A 13657-nucleotide genomic window follows, 5' to 3' on the forward strand; every position below is an offset into this window, starting at 1 on the left:
TTCTTGTCCGGGCTGTTAAAGCAGTACTAAGTAACTCTTGTCCCTAGAGGCCATAAGCGCAACTGCAGGTGTTGCGATTTTTTCACTTAATAATTGTCCGTGAGAGTAAATACTACGCTCGCTGACAGAAAAGGCGAAGGGAGAGAGGGATATTGCACATCCAATTATTCAATGAAAATATTTGTTTTCACTCAAACTTAGCTGTAAATACTGAAGAAGAAGATCTTTATTTATATAGCGCCTTTCACAGACATATAGTCACAAAGCGCTTTACATGAGACAGTTGTACATTCACTCCATACTCGGTGGTGGAAAGCTGCGTTTGTAGCTTCAGTTTCCCCTGGGGGAGACTGTCAGAAGCGCTTTCGCGACTAAACACGTCTGCGCCAACAGACCCTCTGACCACCACCATTCACTCACACACATCATTCATCCTGGCCTATTGTACATGTTTTTAGTGGTAGGGGAAACCGGAGTGCCCGGAGGAAACCTACGCAGACATGGGGAGAACATGCAAACTCCACACAGAAAGGCCCCGTCCAGGTGGGAATCGAACCCGGACCTTCTAGCTGTGAAGCGAGAGCACTAACCGCTGCGCTACCGTGCCGCCCGTACTGTTTAAAGTAGCGCTAGCCCGCAGTTAGCTTTGCCCCGTTACCATGTTAGCTTCTTCTTCGTGATTCCATTAGTGTGTATTGGTTGCTCTGGTCCGGTGGCAGTTAAGTTGCAATTGTGGTTTTCTGGACGGAGACACCAGGGGGAGATGAAAGACCCCCCAATCATCCCATAAACACTTGTATTACCCCCAGAGGGACTAAAGGATTTATTAAGTTAAACCAGAATTATTTTGCAAACGGGGCTGTTAGCGTGAGTGGGTGAAGTGTGTTTTGCTTTGTCCCAGTGGACCAGCTCATTCTGAAAGACAGACGCTGGTTTGGAGCTGGACTCTGACCCCGCCCCCTCTGCGTCTCCCTCAGTGTTAAACCTTGGGCAGCTCCAGACTCTCGTTAATGCAAAGATAATTCATATGTAGGACTTTACAAGCTATGAATGTGCGGATGCATTGGCTCGTAAAAGAAATGTATGTGACGGATCCAAACTCTCCTCGGATGAGATGAGTGGTAAACTCGAGTTGCAAATCGAAGTCTCCAATCAGTCTGACGGTGCGAACTGGCTCCTCTCTCTTTTGGACAGATAGTAAAGAATTGCAACTCGATCAAACTTTGGTGCCGTGCATGTTAAAGGCATCGCTGTTGTAGCCTCAGCCACACTTGGACCACACTTTGGTCCAAAGCAGCTGTTGAGGTTCGGCTTTGGAGAGTTCAGCGATCCAGAACAAGCTCATCCACATGTGAATGTGAAGGCCCTTCCGTCTGTATAAGCGTGTTTCCCGTGCAGTGGTTTTAACGGATACATTTCTATCAGATTGTGACAGGTTGGAGAATGTGATGATGCTACATAACCCAGTGGGGGCAGGAGCAAATTTTTCCTATTAACTGCATTACACTTTCACAAATTTGTGAATTACAAAAATAATCAATAATATCAGTCACTGGGTCCACGATCTCTCTGTACAAGACCAAAAATCTCCTCAAAAACAAAATAATTTTCCTCAGTATAATATTATAGGCCTTTAGAAAGTGATACTTCTTTGTTGTGATACATGTATTTTATCGTAAACCATGTATCACAATACTTTTGATTCTCAGCTCAGTTATAGAAAATAATACATAGAAACGTTTTTGAGTTAAATATAACTTTTGTTAAATCCAGATTTGATGTTGATCGGTTTAAACAATGCATTGCCATTTGCGCTTTTCAAAAAGTTTTAGTCAATATCAGACCCATTTATATTTAGAGTACGAAGTAACGTGTTTACCTTAATAAATCCTTTTCGTAGTCCCTGTGGAGGTAATACAAGTGTTTTTGGGATGATTGGAGGGTCCTTCATCTCCCCCTGGTGTCTCTGGCCAGAAAACCATGCTTGCAACTTGACTGCGACCAGACCGGAGCCACCAACACACACTAATGGAATCACAAAGAAGAAGCTAATATGCTAACGGGCAAAGCTAACTGCGGGCTAACGTCGCTTTAAACAGTATTTACAGCCAAGTTTGAGTGAAAAAAAATATTTCCATCGTGTAATTGGATGCACAACATCCCTCTCTCCCTTCGCCTTTCCTGTCAGCGTAGTATTTACTCTCCAAGACAATTAATAAGTTAAAAAATCGTAACTTGCTACGACACCTGCAGTTGCGCTTATGGCCTCTAGGGGCAAGAGTTACTTAGTACTGCTTTAATTTATGCATTTTGGAAAATCAACTTGTGCTTTCTTGTTAAATTCATTCGAGTTAAAATATGAAAGTTTGTACATACATTTATAAATATATTGTATAGCAAACGTATCGTATCGTGATATTATATATTGGATACACTACATATAAGTGTATTATTATATATTGGATTACGACACAAGTGTATCTGTCCCAGCCCTAGTTGAAACTGCCAAGCAAACTTCAAATGACCAAGGGATGCATCGTTTTTAACTTACTTTGTTCCTTCAAACCTTCCTAATTTAGAACGTTTCTACCTTTGTACCTAACATGTGTCTTCCATCCAACATACATTCCTTTGTTCCTTATACCGCAGTGGTTCAAGTCATATTTGACTGACAGATGCTTCCGTGTAAATTTTGGTGCATGCGTTTCCTCTCAGGCCCCTTTGTCATGTGGGGTACCACAAGGATCAATACTTGGCCCTTTATTGTTTTCCTTGTATATGCTCCCACTTGGTTCCATTCTGAGAAAACATGGCATGACTTTTCACTGTTATGCCGATGACAGTCAAATCTATCTGCCTTTAAAGAAGGGTGATCCACATGCTGCTCGGCCCCTTTTCGATTGCATCAGTGATATCAAAGCATGGATGGCCCTTAACTTTTTATGCCTAAATCAGGACAAAACTGAAGTCATGGTTTTTGACCCTAGTGGCCCTAATTGCACCCCTCCTGACCTTGGCTTTTTGTCTGATTTCGTCAAGCCGGTTGTTTCCAATTTGAGCGTAAGAGTGGATCCCGAATTTGAGAAACAAATCAACGCAGTCGTTAAGTCCAGTTTTTTCCACTTGAGAAAACTGGCGAAATTGAAGTCCATTTTATCAAGGCAGCATTTTGAGACTGTAATACATGCCTTTGTAACGACCAGGTTGGATTACTGTAGCGGCCTTTATGCTGGTGTGAGCCAGAGGGCGCTCTCTCGACTGCAGCTCGTTCAGAACGCTGCAGCTCGGCTTTTAACAGGGACACGGAAACATGACCATATCTCACCGGTTTTAGCTTCTCTCCATTGGCTCCCAGTCAGATTTAGAGTTGATTTCAAAATTCTTCTCTTTACTTTTAAAAGTCTGAGTGGCCTCGCCCCCACCTATCTGTCTGACCTGATTCAGCCTTACGCTCCCTCTCGTGCTCTCAGGTCAGCGGATCAGCTGCAACTGGTTGTCCCAAAAACAAAGCGCAAACTTCGGGGAGATCGGGCCTTCTCTGTTGCCGGCCCGCGGCTGTGGAACCAGCTGCCATTAGAGATTAGACAGGCCCAGTCCCTTCCTGTTTTTAAATCTCTCCTAAAAACGCACCTTTTTTCTCTGGCGTTTAATGCAAATTGAGATTGCTGCTGTTGTTGTACTTCTTACCTCATATTTTTTTACTGTAAATATTTGTATCTGTTTCTGTGTGCGGCACTTTGGCCAACTGTACAGTTTTTAAAGTGCTTTATAAATAAAGTTGGTATGGTATGGTATACCGCCCACTTCCTTACCCTCCATTCTTATATCAGTCTACCTCATAGCCAGGCCATAAACCGTGCCTGATGTTGCATGATTTTCTCTCTCAGGTGGCGCAGACTTGATGTCGTGTGAAGCTTCGGGCGCAGTGAGGTTTTGGAGCACTGTCCACGCTCGTGTTTTGGGTCAGTTCACAGCTCACAGCAGTGGCCTGGGGTCCACTGTAATGACTGTGAGTCCGTGTGGTAAATATTTAGTGACAGCGGACGAGGAGGGGACGGTGAAGACGTGGGACGTGCAGGTAAGTGCAAATCAATTCTTCAATTCTATCTAGTGATGCAATTTGTCTTTGCCATTATGGGGTGCTATGAATGTTAAGGGTTTGATTCTATTTTATATGAAGCAGCGTCAAACAGGATAGGAAAAGACAACATTATTCAGACTTAAATGACCCTCCATTGTTTTTAATTATGCTGTAGTTGTGAGGTGAGTAAGAGCTTCAGCTGACTCATTTTGAGCTTTTCTGTCTGCCTGCTTGATCATTGTATACGGCGCAAATTATGCCGTTTTTTTTTTTTTTACACAAATAGCTCAAATGAATGAAATGAAAAAAATAATAATAATGAAATAAAAGTCATAAAATTGTGCCAAAATCAAGGTCTTAAATGTCATTAAGCATTAAATTGGATTAAAACTGGCGGTATATCTAAATTTCTCTGAAAATTATGATATTACCACCAAGACAATAAAGTTAATCTAATCTAATCTAATCTAATCTAATCTAATCTAATCTAATCTAATCTAATCTAATCTAATCTAATCTAATCTAATCTAATCTAATCTTTATTTAACAATATTTAGTTCAGCAAAAATATGAACATTATGGGCGAAAACATATTGACAATTTTTTTGCTCAAATCTTTCCCATTTTTCCCATTCTCTCTCCTCTGTTTGATGAAATGTTTACAAATCTTATGTAATGAACAATGGCCGCTGGCTGCTCTGCTTTGTGACGACGACACTCGGGGGCGCCATTGCTGTAGTACCTCCATATAGCCGCTAGTCTCCCATTGGAAAGCATTGCACTTTAGACACGTTAAAAACAACTTTAGAGCCTGGTGCCTAATTTTTGGGAACTTTCTACAGCTAGATATTCCTCCTGTGATAACGCTGGGTTAGGCGCAATTACAGGGACCAGGCTGCATTTTAGAAATTTCGTACTAATGAGGGCCGGACTGTTAGCATTGGAGCAGCGCGGCTATGACCGAATTACCCCCTCGAATGTGGTCATTGTGGCAAACAAGGAGGAGTGATGTATGACGGTCTATTAATAATAAGTCTATGGAAATGAAATATGAAATTTTCTTTTCTTTTTTTTATTTACTATTTGGGCATTAAAAAGCCTGTATAAACCCTCCATTAGATATGGTGTATTTGTGCACTAGTTATGTGGTAATTTCCCCCAATTTATGAAACTTTATGACGGCCAAAAAACTCAAAACTACATGTACCTTTGTTATACTTTGGACACCTTTTTTAAACCTTGCACTTTAATGTGTAATTACCTGTACTTCATGTGTAATTACACTCTTGTTCCATGTACCTATACATGGAACATGCGGGCTGTTATCTAAAGTGTTGCCAACAAGGGTAGTAAAGAATAAACAGTTTGTGGAAGTAGTGGGAGGAAGGCATAGTCGGATAAAGCTTTTTTTCAGTCGGCTGGACCTGGCCTAGTGACTCCACAGTCTCCACTCTGAAGGCAGTACATTGAAGAGACTGTGTGATCAGTTCAATCAGTTTGTGGCTTTGTGAATGTATTACAAATTGAGAAAAACTGCACGATTCAATTAAAAAAACAAGACAGTCATTTTGAAGTGCTAATTTTCGTAATTCATGTCGTGAGTCTCAGCGAAGAGTTTGCGAAACCTTGAAAAGCCCCTTTGACTTTTCGACTTCAGCTCCAAAGTGTTGGATCATAGCGTCAGTCTGTCATGCTCCTAATCACTGCAAAAGAACACCCTGGTGGGGTATTATTTCCTCTCTATTCTCAGGAAGCTTCTCTGCCACAGCTGATGAGCGGGGAGCAGCTCACATGGCCGCGTCTCAATTGGCTTACGGTTTAATTTATGAAAATGTATGCATATATGAAGCGGAGTTAAAGAGGTTGGGCTTGCTAAGTGCTGAAGGAGAAATCCTGTCCTGTGGCTAATTTGGAGCTGGCGGATGCATATTCCCACCACCCAAAGGAGGACTGACACTTCATAATAAAGTCGTCACTTTAAAGCCATTCTCAGCAACATTTAACCCAATAAATAGAGTGAAATACAATTATTTAGATTGTTTATATTGATGAAAACGCACACTTTATTATATTGTATTGATTTGTTGCATCTACTGGTCAACAAACATGAGGTTTAAATACATTAGTTTTACGACCATTAGTTGTTCCGCAGTAACTTAAGTTTTAACGTACTACAGTACAAATGACAGGAAATAAATTAACTTCCATCAAAATTCTCCAAGGGCAGAGATTAAACTTTACTTTACATTTGAAAACCAATGCGCTAATTGCAGTGTTTCAGCTTTGATGATAAAACAATCTCGCGCTTCTTTGATGTGTGTTCCGATATGCATTTTTAAAGAGCGCGCGAGTCGCTTCTGGCCATAACATACAGTAATAATGCATTCTAATGAGTCGCCTCCTCCACAGAATTTCTGCCTTAACCCACACGAGAAAGTGGCGAAGGAACTTCCCGAACTCGTACGCACGTCCCGCCCACACCTCCACCGCGTCACTCACCTGGAGGCATGTCTCCATGGCGACAGGCTCCTCCTACTCTCTGCATCGTTGGATGGCAGCGTGGCTCTGAGTTACCTGCCGGGTGAAATCATCGGATACTTTGGACAGGTACATTTATGTTAACACAGTGTCAAGAGCAGTGGTTCCCAAAGTAGGGTCCGGGGCTCGCTGGCGGGCCTCAGAGGCACTGTAGCATGTCTACACAACAAATATTTTCATTAATACTGAGTTTGAAATGGAATTTATATGTTTGTTTAAATGTATTGATTTCATTCATGTTTTAGCCCACAGTACAATTTGTTATTTTATAAGTAATTCTAAGCAGTAAAACTACAAATCTTTTTAAGTGATTTTATATTATTGAGAGTCCCCCATGTGATCTGCACATCAAGTGCTGCATGGTGGCTCAGCGGTTAGCTCACTAAAAAAATCTCTTGAATTAAGGTACTTTACGTTGAATTCGATGGGCGAGGAAAGCCCTTCTCTTTGGTCCTCAAGGCGGGGAGCTGACATTGCTGTAGTAACACCCCCTGGTGGCCAGGGGCGACTCCAAAAGACACTTGGTAAATAGCATTCCTATGTAGCTTTGGACTTCGTTTGCACGGCTTAAAAGCCTGGCTCCATTGTACATATTGCTATGACTCATGTGACAACTCAGGGCTATAGGTATCATATTTTTAACCATATAGCAATATCAGCAATACAAAGCCTAAATCTGTGATTGGCAGACTCTTGGATCTGTTATGGAAATTATGGAAATCCAACTGTATATTATATATTATTATATGTTTATTATATGCTTTATTGTAATCACATGACGTATGTGTTATGAGCGACTGACAAGTATGCACTGTACCCTGTTTACAGCTAAGAGACAGTGTTTTCAGCTAAGGGACACCTGTTCGGACACCTGCGTGGCCGGGGTAGTACATCTTATCTCGAATGTCGGTGTCTGTGTCCTTGCTGTGGCGACGTTTGTCTAATACATCTTCGTCAGCGTTTTTGAATGTCTTAGGTCAATCTGACCATTACACCATTGGGGGCATTCCACAATCGTATGATCATTGTTTATCTTTGTGTATAAATACTGTGAGCTCTGAACTGTGCTTCAGAGCATCTTGTATCTCGGTACTTGATGTGTCTCCATGTGCACATGTCCAATAAATCGGCACGCTTGACTCACGACAACTTCTCTCCGGATTTTATTTACTATGGTCTCGATATTTACCATAACAATTGGCGTTGTCGGCAAAACTTTTGAGCGATTTTTTTTTTTTCACGTAGTGAGCAGTGTTGGCCACATGGAAGCCTAATTTTTCTTTCAGCCTCAAGCCTCGCAATTGGAGAGAGAGGACTGTGTCACTCCGTGGGAAAACATCGCCACTAAGTTAAAGAATCTGCGAAATAATGGTGAGTTGTTGTCTGATTCAACCGTGTGTTTAAGGGTCCCGATTTTAGTAGAACTTATATTTTTTGGCTGATGTTTTGTGCTCAGTGTAACCTTCGATAGTGTTTTAGTCTGTCCTGCGTCCGTGCCATTTTTCTCTGGGGTTACGTTTATGGTGTTTCTTGGGAACCTAAGTTTTTGCACACTGCCGGGCTGGGCCTAAATCCACGCTCACCTAGGAAGGTAACGGGTGGAAAGAGTCCACTTTGTAAGGATAACTAGTATCGCTTACCGAGGTTAGGTGCCTCAAACTAGGGTTACCAGGTGGAGCAAGTGCTTGGAGCACTGGCAACAGTCGTAGAGACGTCTCGGCGTAGTTTGTTTTGGTGGATATTGGAAAAGCGTACGTACGCCCATTTAGGTAATGGGGAAAGGGCAGTCAAGGAGCGGTGTGTGTGAGGTTCCGGAGACAGCAATTACCCTGATTATGAAAGGTAAACATGGCAATGAAAGTGTAGAGTGTCTTGCAGTATGGACAGCACAATTTGGTTTTCCAGCGGGGGGATCTCTGAGTACAAACCAGCTTAAAAAATTAAGGGAAAATTTAGAACAGGAAAAAGAGAAACTGTTCAAATCTAAAAGTGTTTCGACACAAACGGTAAAAACAATGGAAAATCAGGAGAAATGGATAAAAGTATGGGAAGAAGAAGCATGGGCCCGAGAGAAAAAGAGAATATGTAAACAATTGCCATTGGCCATGAGTGAGAGAGATAAGCTGAATGTGAGAGCGCGAGTGAATGAGGACGGAAATCCACCGCCCTATCGCACCAACTCATACACAAACACGCACATGAACCCTAGTAACACTACAGTTAGCACTGGCGCCAGGACACACACCTCTGCTCGAGAGCAAAATACTGCTGTCTCTTCTTTGTATCCCTTTCAGGATCTGCCTCCTCTTTCCGCGGTGCGCCTGGACTGGGACCTCGACTCCTGCCAACATGTCCGACCCCAACTCCTTGCCGAGCCCGCCGAGAGACCAGCGCAGCTCAGAGACACGAACGCGCCACCCCCAGAAGACATCACAAAAGAAGAAGACGAGCCAACACCACTGAGTAATGAACTGACAGAAACTGCTGCGGCCTCAGGTACCACACTCAAATTACCAAAGAAGAAAAGAGTACCGACAGTTACAAAAGACTGGCATAGCGGGCCACTGCGCAACACCAACACCACAGCAACGTTTCCGATGATAGAGGTGGCCGGACCGGACGGACCAATGCTTGTGTACCGCCCGTGGAGTCTTGCCGATGTGGAGGGAGCTGCAAAACTCCTGCCTGACCCTGTTGTTGATGGTCCCAAGTATGCTAAAGAATTTAAGGTTTTCTGTAGAGAATATCGCCCCTCCGGTATTGAAGTTAGACGCATGCTGAGCTCAAGTATGAAAGCCACTGACTTTGCAAAAATTAGCAGCAAAATTCCAGAAGCTGGGCTCAGATCAAAAGAAATTGACCAAGACAGAGACACTGCTTATCTAAATGCTATGGACACTTTAGGAAAAGAAATTGAAGAGAAGTTTCCTCAGAAGATCGATATGTCCATAATTGCCACAGTAAAACAAAGACCTAATGAGCCATCTGATGATTATATTCAACGGTTAACTGAAATTTTTGATATACACAGTGGGCTGACCAGCCCAGCGAACGGAGGTCCAGCTGACAGCCTCTACGAGATCCATCTCTGCCATGCCATTATTCGAACTCTACTTCCAGAGGTACGTAAAGTGATCCAAAAGAACTATGTCGGGGGGATGGATGAGCCAACATTGAATGACCTTAAAAGACACGCTCGACATGCCTTTAACGTTGTGATGGAGAAGCAGGGGGCCAGCAGCGCGAAGCGTGAGAAAGAACTACATGAGGCCACTCTGACCCTGTTTGCAGCGAATGGACAATCAGGTACACCCCAATATGGTCCCCAGAACCCGTTCCAGTACAACCAACGTCCTAATGGCAGAGGCAGAGGACGCGGGGGAAATGGGGAACGGTACAGGGGTGGGGGCCAACGCAATTATGGTCACTTTAATAACAACACTGGTGCCTGTTTTAAGTGTGGTGCATTCGACCATTGGATCAGAGACTGTCCCAAGGCCCAAGGAGAACAACAAGAGCTGTTTGGACAACACCACGAGTACTTCCACAGGGGGCAGAATGGGTTGGACTGACTAGGTATGGAGGAGGGGAACGGGTCCGGGAGCGCCAAGGAAACAGCGGCAGAAACCTCGCTCTCAAAAATGGGTAACGAGCAGGCACACACTACACAACTTGTTTTTGAAAATATTGCTCATCTTGAAAAGCAAGACAAACCTCTAACAGGCACATATGCATTAATGGCAAAAGTTACAACTAATTTTCCCGAGTACACCTTAGAAATAGAGGGTGAAAATGTTCAATTTATGGTGGACTCAGGCGCCACAAATTCTGTGGTCAAAATGTCTAGCTTGATGCAAAAACCAAAGATGAGCGGTAGGTTCACATACTCTTTAGCAGCATCAGGGGCAGCAACCAGGGAGCAGTTCACGTCACCACTCAGATGTTATGACTCTGTAGGCGAGCCATTCAAACCCTCTTTCCTATTGTCCACATTATGTCCTGTCAACCTATTGGGTCGAGATCTGATGTGCAAATTAGGCCTTTCACTGATTTCCACAGCAGATGGGCTAAAAGTTGTAAGTAAGGAAGATTTGGCAAAAAATTTGTTTATGGGACTGTATGCAGAGGCATCAGTACCCCAATATCATTTCTACTGGAAATTATCACCTATTCCTGTGATCAATAACTTAATGACACATGTTTCTAAAAAATTGAGCATGACAATACAGAGTTCAGAGATATGGGAGATTTGCAATGCTTTTTGGGTCTGTCATCTGATTTAGAAGATATGTTTGATAGATCGTGGGATCAGTGTGATGTAGACACGCTGGTCACTAAATATTTTTATTGGGGAAATCGTTTTTCTGCCCTTACATTGTCCCTAGATGCGCAACAAGAACAGTATTTTTACTTACCATGTTCCCAATTATATATTGCATTTTCAAAGCCTAAAAAAAAAAAAAAGGCCTGGTCGCGGGTTAAAATGGTTTATGAGAATTCTGGGGTACAGGGTAATTTTGTTGAATTAGTGACTGGCCGAGATCTCAAGCAATACATTATATAGTTTGACCTCAACACCTGTTGGATTGTAGGTCGCACTGGCATGTTTTTTATTATTTAGTTTGTTTGTTTTTAAGTCGGGATAATTGCCAGATTTTGTTATGCAATTCTATAATTTTGCCTCGAGTAATTTTTGGATTTAAAAAAAAAAAAAATGTAGATGTTTTTTTTTACTGTGAGCTCATTCATTATATTTTTTGTTTTTTTGTTTTTTTTTTGTCTGGAAATAATAGTGACAAATGAGTTGAAATTAATGTTGTCCTTTCTTCATTCAGCTTTTTGGCCAATTCTATGTCTGCAGACAACAATTTTTTTTTCCTTTTTTCCTATTTTCTCTCAGGCTCTGTCCTTGTCTATCTCGCCTGCTCGTAGGGCAGCCTCAACAGCAACAGCGGCAAACAGGGTGACAAAATCTCTATTGGATATGCTCTATATTAAAAAGAATAACATAAAATAGTAAATTTCGTGAAAGATAAATAAAAACGTGAACTAAATATAATAAATCGTGTAAACAATATTGTTGCAAACTCTATTGATTAACTTGAGCTTGACCCAAACCTCTTGATAAGAATTCTTTGCGAAGGCCTGTACCAAATGTGTTCATTTTTTTATTTGTTTTTTTTGTTTGTTTTTTCTTTGGGAAATGTGATCACATGACAGGACAACTTCCTGGCCCAAACATAGTGAATTGTACAAAAAGGATTATTATTCCATATGGCATTAATGGCACATGTGCTTGGGAAAAAGGTGAGTATTTGGTGAAGAGTTGACGACTTGACTGGACTAAAGCATGCTACTAACACAGGTTTTGTTTGAGTGAATGTGAATGGCTGAACTAATAACTTTATGTTTGTCTTGTCTTGTCTATGACTTGGACAGAACACTATGGTAAACATCTATGTGGGTATTTGATTTTGAATTTCCAGGTTTTTAACAGGTGCCGGGAAGCAGCAGTGACTACAGAGTCACAAATCTGAGAAAAGAATGTTGTTTTGTCTATGTTTTCTTTGTTTTTGTTTTTTCTCTGTGTCCCTATTCTCAGACTGTAGATGGATCACTACAGTTCAAAACTCACAGAACCAATATGCAGAATGAGAAGCCTATTTGAAACCATGGTTTGTGTGCAAGAAACTAATGATGGATCACGATAATTGTGCGGTTTGGTAAGATACTTGTTTCTTTATTTCTTTGTGTCAGGGACACAACATACTGAAAACATTGTTTATCAACAGAGCCTAGGGGAAAACAACTGAGGCCTCTTAACAATATACCGGGGTTTAAACAGGCAAAAACAAGTCACATTTTTAATGCCCAAAACTATATTTTAATTTATAGTATTTTTGAATTTATAGAAATTTACCAATTTATTTAAATTGATAAAGTAATGGCCAAGATGTTATATCTTATATAGCAAATTCATTGAATTTAGTCCTGATACTTGAGAATATTACCCACTTGTTCTCAGATTGTGTTCAGCTTGTTCAGAACAAATATAAAATGCATCTGAAATTTGATTGAAATTTGAAGTGTTTGTGGAGGTATAAAATATTTGGCAAATCTACTGTTAGTGTGTATATGTATTAATGCAGTTTAAACCAACTAATCGGCACAGTATGACAAATTATGAATATGGCAATTATGACAATGTAAAGAATATTAATCACTGTATTACAGAAGAACAGCAGAATGGCAGAACAGCATGTCGTATTCAGATCGGCCTCAGACAGGCCTACTCTTGGTCATTCCACCAGGGTGGGGGAGGTAATGTTTTTTGCTGTGCAACCTTTTTCTGTTTTCTGATTAGCAGGTCATCTAAAATAATACTATGCCATGAATCGGTACTCAAAATGTGAAACAAGCTCTGAACTGGAGTTGGGCCGAGGTCTGCAGAGACCGCCCTCCATGATACAGGGACCATTCCAACGCCTCTGGACGTTCTCCCTGGCCCTTTTGGAACCGGCGGGGAGTGCCCTGACTTTCCTGGGACGGGGGACGAGGAAGACGAGGTTGGCACGACCGCGACCTCCTGCGTTGAAACACTAAGGCGTGGGCGCTAGGTGCTACGTGGGACCTGGTCTAGGCTTCGCGCTGGGCCAACGTTGGATAAGAGTTAGGCCCTCGGGTAACTCCAACGATCACAAGTACTCCGAACTGTATTAAGATCTCTCAGTGTCACAAGATTCACTGAGACCACGTCTGCACTGACTGGTAACACACATCTGACCATGATGACTCCGGACGCTAGAGACGACACTCCCTTTTCAGGGGAGCACGTTGAGTCTTCAGCCTTCTGAAGAGTGGCATAGTCCACTTTGTCTTCAGTTTGCTGAAGAATAGCAGTTTGTAACTAAAACATAAAAGCCAAGTGTTTGTAAAACTAGATCTTAATGTTGGGTACTAAAATAAATTACAATTCAGTTAAATGGTTTAACATATCACCCTATAGGCCATAAACATAGCGTGATAAATTTGGCCATA

General features: G+C 41.9%; 1 protein-coding gene across 1 annotated transcript in view; it reads left to right on the top strand.

Annotated features, from left to right (window-relative positions):
• Window positions 1-13657, top strand: part of LOC306976048 (cilia- and flagella-associated protein 337-like) — a 163150-nt gene that overhangs the window by 49230 nt on the left and 100263 nt on the right. Inside the window, exons 15-16 of the mRNA XM_079573895.1 lie at window positions 3888-4078; window positions 6491-6688. Of these exons, the coding sequence (XP_079430021.1) occupies window positions 3888-4078; window positions 6491-6688 (389 nt within the window). The remainder of the gene's footprint in view (window positions 1-3887; window positions 4079-6490; window positions 6689-13657) is intronic.

The sequence above is a fragment of the Gobius niger genome (genome assembly GCF_951799975.1).
Source record: "Gobius niger genome assembly, chromosome: 1".
In the NCBI taxonomy this organism is placed as follows: domain Eukaryota; kingdom Metazoa; phylum Chordata; class Actinopteri; order Gobiiformes; family Gobiidae; genus Gobius; species Gobius niger.